Raw genomic sequence first — 16782 nt, forward strand, 5'->3', positions numbered from 1 at the left:
TTTATTAATTTGCGAAAGTGATTTTTTTTTATCAATTTATTTTTATTGTAAATGAGTCTGGAAAAAAACACATTTGCAATAAAATAATTGTTGCAATTAAAATTATTTTTGCAAAATTTGTTGTATTTTCTTTTTGCGAAAATAATTCAAGAAATGAGAATTATTTTTTGCAAAATATGTGAAAAAATTTTTTCTAATTATTGAAATTTTTGTTTCTTTTTTTGCAGGTATATTGAAATTATTTTTTTGTTTTGAAAAGGTGTTTGGAAAGCCGGTGCGTTCACCCCATTTATTTTGCATACGGGATGAATGACTACATCCTTGTTTCTAGAATTCTGGAATTCGTCTAAAAAGCGCATGTCCACGTCTGGGGCTTGGTGTTTCGCACCGGGAAATGGAAGGGACAGAGTCATGTTTTCAGCGAAAAGCCGCAGTCGTCAGCATCCCGCAGGAGGTCGCGATCGAAATATATCTATATATATATACAATATAAATGTATAGATTATATATTAGAAGAAAAAAGGGCGACTTAGAAGACGGGCGGATAATAGAAGGGAAATTCTCTTCCCCTTTTTCTCAGACCAATTTTACGGTAAATGATTTATAAAACGGATTTCATTAATTAGAAAGACGTTAATTTAACATTTTTAACGCGGTTAATCATTTGTATTAACCGGAAGTTATGTGGGATATCAACAAAGAAAAGAAAAAGAGGATACGGCAATTTTTTTTTTTAAATTCTTGTTTATATATCTCTTCCTCTTGCGCGCACACACATTTTTCCAGTCTTGCTTTCCCTCTTAAAATTTCTCTGTCTGTACCATAATATTCAGGGCGGGACGAATATTTAGCGTGCAATTTTTCTATATAACGCGGAAGTGTAAATGATATTTATTTTAAAAATTGACAAATTTATATCAATATAATTACATAGGCGTTGATATTTTTCTTTTTTTAATTTATAAAAAAGTGCAAATTGAATTTAATGAAAAAAAAATGCGTTTTAAAAATTTAGTTAATTTTTTTTTTCAATTTTGTTTGTTTTTTCATAACTCTAATTATTAATTAATTTAATTCAATTACTTTTATTTGTTATTTAATTGTTTTGGCACTTTTTTCTCATTTAAATTTAATTTTTAGAAAAATTATTGAAATTGTTTTTCCATTATTTTAATTAATTTTTTTTGCGAATTTTAATTCAACTCAATCAAATTAATTTTTCTTATTTTAATTTATTTTCTTTTTTATATTTTCAGATTCAATTTTGTTTTCGATATCAGTTTTAATATATTTTATATCGAAAGAAGATATACGGATCAAGAGGGTAGCGAATGAAAAAGATTTTTCTGAAACATAAATAAAGCGACAAGTAGAAAATTGTTGAGAAAGGTCCGGTTTCTCATCGCTTATTATATATGTAGTAAAGCTACTAAAACATTGATTCCAAAAAAAAAAGAAAAAAAATTTCAACAGGGATAAATTCGTCAAATTTTGAAAAAAAGGCAAGATTTATTTTATATAATAATACATTATTTGACCTGTATCATATAAGTGTCGATGGAAAAAGTCATTGATTGTAAAGAGATAACGGCTTGCGGATAAAAAAAGCTCTTTCTCTCTCCCTCGACGATTATTCATTGTCAGTGAACATTCGCTGCGCATCTATAAGTTGTGCATTCGCGCTTGTTACATATCCGTCGCGGGCGTCTTGAACTACTGACAATGTTCAGCGAAGCGTAAAACACTATAGGTCACATATAGGTATGGCTTATTTGCTAATTTTTTTCTTTGCTGTTCTAAAAAATCATTGATGTGTGTACAGGACAAAAAAAAAAGTCAACTCATAAAAATCTCTATGTGTACATAAATTCTACAGGAGATTTCACGCAATTTTTTTAAAAATTAATAATATCCATCTATATTAATATATTTTTATTTAAAAAATTTAATAATATTTAATTATTTATATTTTTTTTTATCTGCGTTAAATTAAAAAAAAAATTGAATTTGTTACTTTTTCTTGAATTAGTTAAAAAAAATCCAGATTTTAATTTTATTTCTCGTTATACAATTTATTGGATTTCTTATTGAAACTAAGTGCACTAAGAAGGAGGAAATTATAATTGCTTGATGACTAAATGTGTCTCTTTGATATATACGTCAGCGAATTATGAAAGAATGCATCAATAACGTCCACTTTAAATCTCTTTATACTCATTATTTATTTTAATAATAATTACTAATTTTTTTTTAAATATTACAGAATATAATTACCGTTTGAATTTCAATTTCAATTTTTTTTTTATCTCTGAATTTAGTTACCTTATTTATTTTATTGTATTTATTTACAGAATATGAAGAATGAGAAGACAGTCGATTTTCTTAAATAGATTGAAATAAGAGAAGAGGAATTTTTTTATAAATCTTTTTTGGCGCGAGAAAAATACAATAGAAGTTTTGTATATTATAGAAATTGAAGAAGAAGAAACTTAACAAAGAAAGAAAAATTGAGAAGCATTTTTCAAGGGTGCAAAAGAAACATAATTCAGTTGAGGAGGAAAATCTTGTCCTTCAGAATTCCAGTTGCACTGGAAATGTCTAACATAATAGAAATGTCAAGCAATAAGCTCATGCGTGTTAATATACATTCTATGGTCACGGTAGTTTGTTACATTCAGTGTAACACAAGACTAACAATAAGTGCTGAACATAGTTTTCAAGTGAGATAAATACCAAGTAGTATACATTTTTTTTCTAATCAATTTTTAACTGAGTGTTTCATTTTATTTCAATGTGACTAAAAAAAAAAGAAGAAAAAAAGTTTTTCAATGGAAAAATCATTTCATTTTTGAAAATGTTTTTTTTTAAATCACAAATCATTTAAATTGTGATTAAATTAGTATTAATAACAATGTCATTTGTATATTTGAAAAAAATGACGATAAATATCATTTAAATATTTAAAAGAAAAGAAACGTCTACAAAGAACGTTTTTTTAAAAAAATATATTTACAGAAGAAACAAGAAAATATCATTTTTCAAAAGGAACATTTCGTTATGCGAAATATTCTAAATTATTAATATTAAATTAGTTCCAAAAAAAAAGGAAGAAAATATTTGAAAGTAAATGAAAAAAATGGAGGGTCGACCAAAAATTGAAATTGTTCGCGTCTCGTCAATTGAGCGGGCAAATTTTCGTCCATTGGATGGAGTTCAATTGAGAGCAGCTTATAGTCACGTGCGAATTGGAATGTTTTGTATGGAACCGGAAGAGAAAACTGTTTGTGAAAATAAACCGCCAATAGAACAGACGCGCAAATACAAAAAGTAAGTTATATAAATGCAATGATCTAGTTTTTCTGTTTTATCTCCATTTAATTAATGGAATAATGTGAAAATGAGTTCAAAACATTTTTTTTCAATTCAAATAAAATTTAATATCCATATTTATACGTAAATTGATTTTTCGTTTTATTATATAAGGAGACATTTTTTACATCTCCATTATTATATATGTGAAATATATTTTTTTTTATTTAAAAAAAAAAAAATCAATGAGAAAACTTTTCACAATAAAGCCATATGAGGAGAAAAATGGAAATCGTAATAATATTGGAGATGAATGGCTCCAATGGAGGATATATATTTCTCCCATACACACAAATGGTGCTCTTCTCTGCTATGTCATCACATAGCAATGAAACGAAGAAAAAAAAAACGCTAAAAATAAAAACTCCGATAAAAACGATTTAATATTGACAAAAAAGTTTTGTAATAGAATTTTTGTTTTTCATCTTAGAAATATGGGACCAGTATCAAGACTGTTAAGACGTCGTCATCAAGCGACTTGCCTTGAAACAAAATCCTGTGATAACATTTATAATGTCAATAGAAATAATACTTCCTCGGACTGGAAAATTAATCAGGTTGAGGAAACAGGTAACTTTATCGGTAAATTTTTTTTTAGTTATAAATTAACGAAATTTCATTATTTTTTTATAAAATTTGATTTTATTTTAATTGAGTTTAAAAATTTAGGTCCTCTTGAAAGAATACTGTAATTTGAAACTTGAATTTTGTTAAATAAAAACTCTTATCGAGAGACTACTGTATTTTAATAAATATCAATTATCTGCAATTTTTTTTTTTTAGTAAAATATTTTTATTCTTTAGGCTTGCAAGGACGTCATAGTAATAGTTTAGATTGGAGAGTTGGTAGAACAGTAAATTCTAGTTCTGATAAATTAAATTGGCGAGATGGTTCAAGAAGTACTGAACAACTCTCAAAAAGTGGACATTTAACATCTAATTTATCTGCATCAAGCACAAAGTACGTTTAAAAATATAATTTTTTTTTAAAAATATTTTTAATTTCTATGAAAAAATTTTTTTTATCATAATTTTTAGATCAAAAATTGTATCTTTATTAAAACGCTTATCCCCACGTTTATCACGGCCTGGAAGCAAAGTTTCATTACCATCGTCACCAACAATTTGTCCTTGGGTTCAAGTAGAATATGCCTCTGATTCAATCAATAATCACAAAAGAGAAGAATCTCAAGAAATCGATGTCAGCTATCAACAGGAATTAGAGATAAATGAATTGAAGAAGAAAATTATTGGTGTCTCTCCAACGAAACCAAAAACTGTAAATAATTATTTCAAAACTATTAAGACATACATATTATTAATATATAAATCTTTATATATTAATAAAAGAATTTATATAAAAATATATTTTTGTTTCCTTTTTTTTCGGAGAAACAAATTTTTTTCATTTACTCTTTTAGGTAACTACAAAAAATATCATAAAGGCTCAAATACTGGTTCATCCGACAATTGAAGTTCAATCACTCGAAAGAAATCGAGATTCCTCCACTTTACGGACGTAAGCTTTTTATAAATTTTTTTTTTTAATTCTATTAATAAATTTTAAATATTCGCTTTTTGCATCTTGAATCTTTATAATATATATTCTCTAAATTTATTTACATAAAGCTTCATTCTCATATTAATTAAAAATTAATTAATCAACGATATTATGAATTAATTAATATTTAATTTGAATCTTACATTTTGCATGTGCCTTGAGAATGAAATTTATTATTATAGTTATTATTTCGAAATAATGCAACAAGAGTTATATAAACGGATCATAAATACTGATGAATTTATTAATACAAATAATATATTACATTCCAATCGCACGACAAACATTCCACAGATTTGACAAAGCTTGGATTCTTTTTGTTTGTTTTTTTTTTTTTTTTTTTTTTTTTTTCTTCTTTTTTGCTACATAATTTTGAACTTTACAGAACTGTACAAAAAAAAAAGTTTCTAAAAAATAAGAAAAGAAAATATCGTTCCGCAAGTCGAGTCTATGTTCTTAAACATATCAGTCAATCACAACAAAAAAAAAAAAAAAAAAAGAAAGAAAGAAAAAGAAAAAAAAATGAGCAATACGCTCAAAAATTTACTCGTAATAGGTACATAACAAATTATAGAAAAATCCCTTGCAATAATGATTAACATAATTATGAATCCTGCAAGTATTATTTATCTTATATGCCAAACATAAATAATTATCTTTAGCAGGCACTTTAATTATAGTGCTTTCATCTTGTGGAGATGCATAATCTATAGACAAATCTTCCGGAACATTATTTGTATGGAATTGTAATATCACATCTAGACTCCCACCAAGAGCCACGGGTTCATCTTCATTTTTCTCCTGTTCCTCTTCATATTCTTTTGGATCTGATAAATAATCTTCAATATCTGATTCTTCAGAATCGGTTCCTCGACTCATTTCAAAATCAGATAATGGCAATTTCACTCTTTTTGATGTTTTTGGTTTACGATTTAAAATTCGCCTTCTCATTTCTTCGTCTTCATTTTCCTCAATGTCCGCTTCACCTGAATCTGATTCATCTTTAACGGCATTTTTCGATGATGACATATTACCATCGTTTGATAAACGACGATTATTTTCACATAATTTTCTCTTTAAATTTAATTCTTCTTCATTTTTAACATTCTGATTTTCAATATTTTCATCCTCACTACTTGGAGGTGTATTTATTGTTTCGCCAAGACAATTATTTCCTGATGATCCATTACCATGATGATGATGATGATGATTATTATAATAATTTGGTCTCAATAAAACATTACCCTCAGTTCCTGATTCATAATTTATCACAGATTTTTTATCAGTACTATAGTCAAGTTGTGGATCGTTCACTTCATCGTACAATAATGTATAACAACCAACGTTCCACCTTTGTAATTCAATTCGCATTTTCGGTTTCATTGTTTCTGTCACTGGTACCAAATCTAAATCAGTTAATTTTTTCAACATCTCAAACATTGTTATTGATTTAAATAGTTGACAAAAATTTTTTAACATTTCAGGTAAACTCTCTTCGTCGGCAATTTCATATTTTCTGTGATCAGCGGGTCCAACTTTTGTCCATCTTATATTATCACTCATTATTTCTTGTGATAATTTTTCATAAACATCGGATAAAAAATAATCAGTTAAAAATGCCCACGATTCATATTCAACTTTCATTTGAATTTCTTTTATTGTTTCTGTGCAAAGATACGATAATTTTACCCATTGTTTTAAATCATAATCAATATTCACTGGATCAATTGGTGTTGAATCAAAAATTGGCCTCGGTATATTTTCCTTTTCAATTATTGGTCCATGAAACCATCCACTGATACTCCATCGACTTTTATCAGGTGAAACAACCTCAGCAACTTGATGATAAGAATTATCGGTGACCTCAAAAAAAATTAATGAATTATATTCGGGAATTAATGATTCAACAACATCCCTTGGCAAACCATATTCATCGGTATCAAAAAGTTCCAAAGCACCACCGTCACTTGCTTCCCAATTTTTTGATAAATAAAGAATAAAGGCAATTCTTCGATCGCCCATATTATCATCGTGGCACAATAAAAAATCAGTATCTGAATAACAGGCGCTGGAAATTGATATTTTTTTATTTAAATCAATTTTCGTATTACGCTTCATCCATGTTGCCAAATCCGTTTGAAAAGTGGCAAAGAGATTTTTTAAATTTTTACTCATTACATTTGCAAGATCCTTTGATTGTTCAAATTGATAAAGATCAATACTATTTCTTCGAGTCTTTACGTTCCATAATTCACTCTTTATCTGAAAAAAAAAATCATTTTCAAAATAATACATTATAATCTTCAGTTTAAATTTTTTTTTTCTATACAACGATAAATGATAATAAAATGAAACAAAATACGATAAATGTCAAATGATAAACGATAATAATGAACTAAAAGAAAAGTAATGCAATTACCTCGTCCATTAGCTCATCGTTCTTCAAAAAATTGGAAATTTTACAAACTCGAAATGGTCTTGGTATAATTTCGAGATTTTCCGTTTTCACAGCCGTATAATTGTGCCAATGATTGAAAAAATCTTCTTGAAAATTAATGTCGTACATATGCTCCGAAATGACGGAATGTTTAAATTTCTTCGACTTAGGTTCATCGTTTGCCATAATTTTAAATTAAAAAAAAATTATTATTTTTTTTTTGTTAATTCACAGCCTCCAAAAATACAGATAATTTTAATTTGCAGTCTAATTTGACAACATAAAAGTCTTCCTTCTTCTTTTTTTCTTTGTCTATCACAATTTATTTGTTCAACAAACGTTTTATTTGTTATTAAAATAATTTTGCATTTTCAATGTAAAGAAAGTTAATTTTCTTTCTTAATTTTTAAATCATAATTCTTTCTGAAAAAAAAGTTAAATACATTTAGTGAAAAATTATTTTTTTTTTTCAATTAAATATTTAATTTTAAAAATGAAATAATAATAATAATAAAATAAAAAAACAACAAATATTAAAAAAAAAGAAATTACAATATAAACAAAAATAATAAAAAAATATATTTACAAATAAAATAATATAAATTCGCAAATTAAATTTTTTTTTCACTTTCGATAAATTGAATACAATTTAAAAATTAGCTAAATAAAAATAAAAAAAAACACCACTGAAAATAGTATATTTTATGCCTCGTGGGGGGGAAAAATATAAAAACAATATTTATTTTTTTTTTATATTAAAATTATAAAAATGAAAATTTAAAAAATAGAAATATTTTAATGGAAAATTTGTTTTTTCTAGTTGAAAAACACGCTATATTGTGTCACGCCACTTCGTCCCACGCGATTACGTTGTATTGCCGAGAAAGTAATAAAATATGAAAAGGTATTTGTGAAAAACTTACCTAAATAATAGATGTTTTTTAAAATTCGTCTCGACTGCTTTGAACTTTAAGAAAAGTAAAAAAATCTCGTGGCTGATAGTGTGTTTGATGTTTTTCCGGCTTTGGAGTTAAATCTTGTTTTTCGGTTCATGCGACCCACGTGGTCGAATGTTCAGCGTGAGTTTTTCTGATATAAAGTCAATAAAATTACGTTGAGTTTCATTATTGACGCGATAAAAATACTTTTTGCGAGTGTGAAATTTTTTTTCTCATATAAATTCACTATTATTACGTACCTGATAATGAGAAATGTTGATAAATTAACAGTATTTAAAGATCCATAAGTTCGTGTCATGCACCTTGCAAGTTTTTCAGTAGTAAAAGCCAGTATATCGAAACGTGCTAGTCCGAAGTGATACGCATAATGTGCTAGTTCGAAGTGATATGCATGCTAAAAACATTGAACAGTGAAATATCAGGAGTGTATTCTTTTTTCCTATTGCCCTTAGGTCATCAATTTTTCTCTACAAATCAAATCAAAAATTTTCCTCATGTTTTTTTATCTTTTTTATTTATAAACAAATTAGAAAAAAAGATTTTTCTTTTAAGTAAAATACTAGATTTAGATGAAACTCATTTTGATAACATTAAATTACTTTTTACGTTACTATTTTGATAACTTTTCGTTACTGTGTGCCCACTGGATACGTTCCTGACGTTAACTCACCCGCGGGAAATATTAAATAAAAATTATTCTTTTAATTAATTAAAAATATATATTTGTGGAATTTGAATTTTTTATGTTTGTGGAAAAATGTTTTGAAAACAGTTTTTTTTATATAAATAAACCAAAAATTGTTAATGAAGGTTGTTTTTTTCAAAATTCGCGCTGAATTTTAAATTCTGCAGTAAGCTTCCGACTTTTGCCGCTGTGTGGCTAATATCGCATGACACACTGACAGGAAGATGGCAATGGCAGTTTGCGTTTGACGGATCACGGATGCTATTACTGCTCGCATGGAAATTCGGGGCACACCCTGACCGCTAAATTATTCCAAGTGAACCATTGTGTAAATCCGGTTAGAGAGAAAATTCTTTTGAACAAATTACAACGGTTATCCTGCAAATTCTGAAAGCTGGCAATCCACAAAAACGTGAGTACACCCAACAATCACTCTCGCAAAAAGTAAACGTCATTTCGAAATCATCATTGAATTTCTTTGCAATCTGACATAATTACCCAACGTGATATTTCTATTCTAATTTCATTTCTTTCAATTCTATCGGTTTTCATTTTACCGGTAATGCACGTTGCTTGTTCTCGTCAAAACTCCCATCATCGTTGTCAGAACGTCATTTTATATACAGGTCAATGCGTGCACTTATAACCTTTTCATGTTATAATATAAACACCTGATTGATAATTGACAAGTTTTTATGCCTCTAATAATTAATTTTTGATAATATTAGATTTTAAATAATTAGATACAATGGAGATTTAATATTTCGTAATCACGTGAAATTATGAATGACATTCAATGTGAGGTTAGGATTTTGGTGTTTTCTTCTGATATTATATAGTATTATGGTAATTTGTTTGTATTTTATAAACAAATTATTCTTCTATATTCTAGTGTTTTTATAGTTTTTTGCAAATTACAATTTTTGGAGAAAAATTGTAAATAACCTACTTTTGCGTTATTTTTGCAAATTATTTTGAAGAAATAGAGTATTAGTTATATTATTTGTATTTTTCTAGTTTTATGCGAATAAAAAGAAAATGATTTAGATTTGTGACATTGAAGTGATGAATCCGAATTTGTATAATCGATAAATTGTTCACGTAATGGTGTGCATCTAATTAAAATACAGTATTGAACTACAAATTTTGTTAGTGATGTCACAAAATGTTTAAACATATATATACATATATGTAGCCTGAATCGTGTCGACCTTGAATAAAACTTTCTTCGCACCCTATGTGTGGGCAAAGACCAGTCCACGCATTCAATTTTGAAACTTCTCAACCTCCTTGCCTTCCGAGTTTTAATCAAGCAACGGTTTTTTATTTATTTAATTTTTTACCCTTTTTAATTTTCTTCAAATTTCTGACAATAATTTGATATGGTATTTTTTATATCGTTAAATTATTCTTTTTTTTTAGAAAATATTTTTTTTTTTTTAATTCAGTGAAAGAATCATGGACTAGATATAAATAAATACACTGGCGAATTTATCATGAAAACCGAATGATTACCGTCATAGTTAGTTTCAATCACGGAAGGTGCATTTCTCACGCGAAGAAGGGTCGTTACTCCTTGTTAAAGTCTAAGAAACAGTTCGGTTATATTCCGTTCGATGATTGTATTATTACACCGTTAAGAAGGCTATAGACTATATTTATTGTCTCATTTCTATATTTTCGATAATTATTTTTGAATTTTAAATCTCATTAAATTTTAAATATATATTTTTAAATTCCGATACAAAATTGGAAATATGAATTAATTTTTTTCAAGATTTTTATTTTAAATTAATTTATTTTTAAAAACGAGAAATACCTAAAATTAATATTTAAATTTAAATAATATTATGACAAAAATTTAATTTTGAATAAGAAATTTTTTTTTTTTACATCTAGTCAATATTTGCTTAGATATTCTATATTGTAAATATTAATGGACATGACTTAAAATCATAATTTAAGTTATTGTTTTTATTATTATTATTATTAGTTACCACAACTATTAAATTAATTATATGACATTATTCGTCAGTAGAGTGTGACTCTTCCATTAAAATAGAAAATAGCTATTTAATGACATTGATGTCGAGTTTTATATAAATACGGTTATCATTAGCAAGAAGTTACCAGTTTTTATAAATATACTATTCTCAAATAAATAAATTTAAAATTAATTTCTATACTTTGAAGTTTTTATTAAATCGATCAAATTTTTTCAGAGATAAAAAGAGAATCGTCGACTCATTAATTACACGCGAGAATGATTATTTGAAATTTCGATCTTTTCTTTTTTTAAAAAAAAAATTTCTTTCGCTCTATTTTAAGAATGATTTATTTCCCTAGTTAAGATTCATTGGAAGTGAAAAAAAAATAAATAAATTCGCGATTTAGATTTTTTTTTCCATTTTGAATAAATTGTAATTTATATTTTTAAATCTTTACCTTTTTAAATAAATCTTTTAATTTATAATTCCATAATTCATCACATTCGGTTAAGATTTTAGAATAATTACAATACGAGAGTGGGCGTTTTGAAAATACAAGCAACCTGCATCCTGCCGGTTTTCCTTCTTCGGAAATCCGGTTCTCTTACGTTACTTAAAATCGATCACGCATAACACGAAAAAAAAGAGTGCACGCACCATATTTCACTGAATTCTTTAAAACAGTTAATAATAAATAAATAATTTGACCTGAAATGAAAGGTTTATGTTGACAAATTATATTGATTATAAATCAATAAAATATTATATTAAATAATATTATTAGTATATTATTTATTATAATGTTAATTATTACGATTTTTTTTTAAATAATGACTGAAATAAAGTAATTAAAAATATTTAAATAATTTATATCAAGACAGACAAATTAATTATTATTGATTGAAGTATAATTAATTAATAATCAATTATTGAAATCCATTTATAAGTTCATGAAAGGAACTTTATTTATAATTTTCAATTTGTGTTCAAATTTTTTTTTTTCAAATAACCAAGCGTCAATTTTGTCATTAATAATCGTCCTTGTGTTCATATAAATCATTTCCCGGCTTCACGACATCTGCACGTGCCAAACGACATTGTAAATTTTATATTGTATATTATATATACATTTTTTTCTACACCTACATTTGTTGATAAAAAATTTTTTTTTTTTATTAACATCCTCACAATTATTTTTTATGCACAATATTAACGAAAAAATCATTTTGTATTTAGTGATTGAAAAAAAATTTGATTTTAATATTAATGAAGTTGTGAACGTGAGTTTTATTTTTTTTGTGAATTATTTTCAAAATCAAGAAAAAGTAATAATAATTTTTAAATTTATTTTTTTTTTGACGTTCTAAACTCGAGAAATATTTAAATCAAGTGGTCCAAGGTTTTCTCAGATTTTGCATGTTCTTTATGTAGCACGAAAATTTATAAAATTCTGAGAAAAAAAAATTAAGATGCACGACTCTTTTCTATGAAATTATTTCGTAATTGTTATAAAATTGTCATTGTTTTTTTTCTAATAGTGAAAATAATTATTTAAATAAATAAAACAGTGAAAGTATAAATTATTCCGTGTAATTTCATTGTTTTATTTATTTGATAAATTTTGAAAAATATAATAATTATTACTAAATTATTAATTATTAATAATAAAATTTAATAAATAAAGTTTATTATATTATAATATTATAATTATTATTATAATAAACAATTGATTTTCAATTATCGTGGATATTAATATTTTTAATTAATAAATAATAATATTTAATTGTCTTGATGAGAGACAAAATCAATAATAATTGGAAGTATAAACAATGAAAATAATAATTTAACTAGATCGTCAATTGTATATCAAAAAGATCAAGATATATATATACTTTCAAGATAATTGACCTCTCAATCATCATATAATATTCTTTTGTTTCCGGACATTAATAGACTAATGAATGAAATTGATCGGCCTTCAATTTACGAGCATGAATATAATTTAAAAGAGAAGATTTTTTTTTTGAAAAATTAACGGGAAACAAAATTAGAAATTAAATTAAGACTGTTTTATTAAATTAATCCCTTTTTTACATAATTAACCTGAACGAGGTTCCAATTATATTTTAACTTTCAAAATATATAAAATATTGTCAATTTTTAAATTAGAAAATTAAAAAAAAATTGATATTTTTTTTTTAATTAAAATTGGAAAAAATTGTCTAATTTAAAAAAAAATTTCCATATTCTGTTAATTTGTAGAAAAAATTTCTTAATCATGAAAAAACTAGCTTCTTACAAAACACACGCATTTGTGATTTAACGATTCTAATCAGATTTTACACGAGTAAGGAATTGATCAACTTTTACAATATTCCTTTACGATTTCTTCAGAAAATTTTTTTTTTCCAGGAATACGCGTTCTATTTGAAAAAATTGAGCAAGATCCTCTTTACTTTTCTATTTTATACCTAAATATAAATCAGTTTTATTTATTTTTTTTTTAATTATTAAATTTTAAATCTGAAATAATTATCGATCACTTAAAAAAATTTATTAATAGAATATTTTTTTAGCAATTTTTTTCATAATTTTTTTTTTTTTTTTGATTTAAAATAGATAAAAATTCTGTCTGAAAATACGATTGACACAATTATACTTTCGTTCACTTTCATATAAATAATGTTTTCCCTTTTTCTTGTTCATTTTCTTTTTTTTTTCTTGCTCTCTTGCTCATTTGAGAAGAGCTCTAAAAAGAGTCGGTCAGATGCTACTCATGTGGTAAAGAAAAGGAAAGAAAGCTAAATATATGTAGCACGGTTCAAAAGTTAAAGTGGTTTATTTGTGCTTATATATAGAAATCCGGGAGTTCATGTAGTGTCACTTACCCCACTGTCGCGACCGTCTTGGCGACAAGAACGCAAAGATTTTTCAAAAAAAAAAAAAAAAAAAAAAATTACAGGAGAGAGGAAAATTACTGTCTAGCCAGTTTCATCAAAATTTCGCTTTGTTTTCGAGAAATATTCTCCTCGTTTTTTTTAAAACTTTGACCAAAAACAAAATATTTTTAATCGAATAGAATTCGTTTCTAAATTGAAAATAAAAATTCCCTAATGAATTTTTAGAATTAATATTTCTTTTTCAATTTGATAAAATAAAAATTTTTTTTTTGCTTTTTGAAAAAAATTAATATTTTTTTTTCTTTTTTTTAATGACAACTGCGGTAAATGACTTGTCTTGAGATTTATAAATATATGCCGTTATAGCGCCCAATTTAAGTTAATACACACGTGCCTTTCGTAGGCGGAAAATAAAAGGTCAAGAAGCATATACAAGATATAAGTATTGTAATTATATTTCTGAGATTATTATATTCAAACTAATAAGGAAGTGTAGTATTCACTTTTTTTTCCATGCGCGTAAGAATTTCTTTCATTGATAAAAATCTTTTTAGAGCTCTTCTTAATAGACAAGTTTATTAATAAAATTGGTTTAATTTGACGCGATAGTTAGAATAATTGTCGCATGTCCTCAAAACTCATGAATTATAATTAGTCTGCAAAAATTGCTCTAAATTCATTAAAAAAAAAAAAAAAACACACACGTCATTTTTACAGTTATTTAAAAAGAAATTCAGTTTAAAAATTTTTATATTCTTATTAAAATAAAAAAAAAATTTTCGTTTTTGCTAAAGAAATTTTGTTTACAAAAATAGAAGAGAAAAAAAAAATTTTTTTTTTTATTAAAACAGAAAGAATTTATGATTGCCAATTCGATGGTATATTTATGGTGGTACAAAAGAGAGCCCCTTTCGCACGCAGCTGGAGATCTTTACGCCTATATAGGCTTAGAGAATTTTTGTGTTTTTGCTTTTAGAGTTCAAAAGTCACTTAAAACAGACAAGACTGATATTCGAACAGATTCTTCAAGATTTTTGTTTTTAGAGAAATCTTTTATAGCTCCCGAAAATATGATCAAATAATGAATATTAAAATTTTTTACCACTTTGAAAGCAAAACATTTTTTTCCAAAATTAGATTTTTTTATTTTTTTTTTGAACAATATTTATTCTTATTATTAAATTATTATTCCTTTTTTTTAATATAAAAAAAATTCAATAAATAATAATAATAAAATAATAAATAATAATAATAATAATGATAATAATAAAAAATACATTCAACTCTTTTTTCTGTTTTTTCAAAAAAAAAATTTGAAGAATTTTGTTGTCCGGATAAAAGTTTCATTTTTTTTTTTTTATACTATTTTTGTGACTATATGTAATCGTAAATTAAAAGATTCATCTCGCAAAGTCATTATTGTCAGAGTGTGCGGAGTGAACGTTTTTCGCACTCTCAGTTAGTACCTACGTTGATCATTTAAGAAACGCAGACTTTTATAATATTGAAAGTGTCATGTTAAACGAACCAAAAGCCCCCTGACTTTTCGATTCTTTTTTTTTTTTTTTTTTTTTTTTCTCCCCGAGACGTCAGTTTTCATTATAATGCGAATACAAACGAATATTCTTAGCATCCAAAATAAAATTATCAAATAAAATTTCCCTCTCACTCTTTCTCTTCTTTTCCAAAAGAATTATTCTAATTTAGGAACTTTTTAACATGTGACAGAAATTTAATTAATTTATAAAATTATTATTTTTTTTTTAACTAATTTTTTTAATTTAATTTATAAATTTTATTTATTTACTAAATTAAATTTTAATTATATAATTTTTTAAAAAATATTTATTATTATTAATTATTAAAAATTATTTAATTTTGATTTGGAAAAAAAAAATTAGGAATTTTTGGAGAAAAATAAAAAATGACAATAAAATTTTAAATATTCACAAAAAGTATTTTAGTGGCAGATGCAGAATTTTTGAAATTCCTCTGCCTGCAAAAAAAATGATCTTTTAATAGAATTTAAGTTCGAAAATGACAGATGTTTTATACCTTTTGTTCTATATATGCGCGAGTAAAAATAAATTATCAGCTATTTTAAGATTTTTCAAAATATAATAAAAAAAAAAAGAAAAAGGTAAAGGAATTTTCGAAATATGATGAGAAACGTCATTATATTATATGAAATTTAAATATCAGAATTAGTTACATCCCGTTTAAAATAGAGTAATAAGGGATGCAAGAATATATAATTTATATCCATTATATTTCAAATAATGCATTTTAAATAAATCAACGATTCTGTGTACCGGAATTTGAAAATTATACAAATATTATAAAAAAATTTTCTTGAAAAAAAATAGAATATAAAAATTTTGTTTTATAAAATTCGGTTAAATAAATTTTTTTTTTTTTTTACTAAATTCTAGTTTATAAAATTCTAATTATTATTTTTAATTTAATTATTGATTAAAAAAAATAAATTGTGATTAGGAAAATTGGAATAATTTTTTTAATAATAAATTTTTTTGTGAATATTCGAATAATAATGGTTTTTGAGGAAATGCATTAAAATTTCTTTTATTTTCACAAACTGTGTGATATATATATATATATATTCGTTTCTTTTGTGGGGCTTTTTGATATTTTTATATGGTTTCAGTCTTAGTTCCTGAACTAAAGTGCACAGTCGCGCGTGAAAATGCCGGTACCGTGATTTTTTGACTGTTCCTAAAATACACTCTTGCCCTAAGAACGACATAGGGAAGAGTTGGAGAAAGATAGTATATATATATATAGTTTAAACTAAAAGAAAGAAAAAGAAAGAGAGAGAGAGAGAAAGGAAAAGCCTGTCACAGAAGAGCTCCATGATCAGATGGA

The 16782-nt window shown here is 25.3% G+C and overlaps 2 protein-coding genes across 4 annotated transcripts; one reads left to right on the forward strand and one right to left on the reverse strand.

The window, feature by feature from the left end:
- Window positions 1-241: 241 nt before the first annotated feature.
- Window positions 242-9423, forward strand: LOC127283240 (uncharacterized). 2 transcript variants are annotated; one of them, XM_051307970.1, is made up of 7 exons: window positions 242-592; window positions 2352-3327; window positions 3800-3951; window positions 4174-4330; window positions 4408-4648; window positions 4791-4888; window positions 9179-9423. In XM_051307970.1, exons 2-7 carry the CDS (start codon window positions 3128-3130, stop codon window positions 9315-9317), a joined length of 987 nt encoding a protein of 328 aa, XP_051163927.1. In that variant the 5' UTR covers window positions 242-592; window positions 2352-3127; the 3' UTR covers window positions 9318-9423. The 2 variants fall into 2 exon arrangements, with proteins under 2 accessions (XP_051163927.1, XP_051163928.1); XM_051307971.1 differs by lacking the exon at window positions 242-592 and having other exon boundaries at window positions 2889-3327; window positions 3800-3939.
- Window positions 5141-8728, reverse strand: LOC127283239 (prolyl 3-hydroxylase OGFOD1). Of its 2 annotated transcripts, none has more exons than XM_051307969.1 (4): window positions 8566-8728; window positions 8291-8456; window positions 7350-7786; window positions 5141-7192 (listed from the first exon to the last, which is right to left on the reverse strand). In XM_051307969.1, exons 3-4 carry the CDS (start codon window positions 7551-7553, stop codon window positions 5474-5476), a joined length of 1923 nt encoding a protein of 640 aa, XP_051163926.1. In that variant the 5' UTR covers window positions 7554-7786; window positions 8291-8456; window positions 8566-8728; the 3' UTR covers window positions 5141-5473. The 2 variants fall into 2 exon arrangements, with proteins under 2 accessions (XP_051163926.1, XP_051163925.1); XM_051307968.1 differs by having other exon boundaries at window positions 7350-7790.
- Window positions 9424-16782: the final 7359 nt, after the last annotated feature.

The sequence above is a fragment of the Leptopilina boulardi genome, unplaced genomic scaffold, assembly GCF_019393585.1.
Source record: "Leptopilina boulardi isolate dan_hultmark-lab unplaced genomic scaffold, ZJU_Lbou_2.1 LbouV2_31, whole genome shotgun sequence".
Taxonomy (NCBI): domain Eukaryota; kingdom Metazoa; phylum Arthropoda; class Insecta; order Hymenoptera; family Figitidae; genus Leptopilina; species Leptopilina boulardi.

Coding starts and splice junctions, on each gene's coding strand:
- LOC127283239 (XM_051307969.1), bottom strand. CDS start 7,553: ATGGCAAACGATGAACCTAAGTCGAAGAAATTTAAACATTCCGTCATT. Junction 7,193..7,349: donor ACGATGAGCTAATGGACGAG/GTAATTGCATTA, acceptor TTTTTTTTTCAG/ATAAAGAGTGAATTATGGAA.
- LOC127283240 (XM_051307970.1), top strand. CDS start 3,128: ATGAAAAAAATGGAGGGTCGACCAAAAATTGAAATTGTTCGCGTCTCG. Junction 3,328..3,799: donor CAGACGCGCAAATACAAAAA/GTAAGTTATATA, acceptor TTTTCATCTTAG/AAATATGGGACCAGTATCAA. Junction 4,649..4,790: donor CTCCAACGAAACCAAAAACT/GTAAATAATTAT, acceptor TTACTCTTTTAG/GTAACTACAAAAAATATCAT.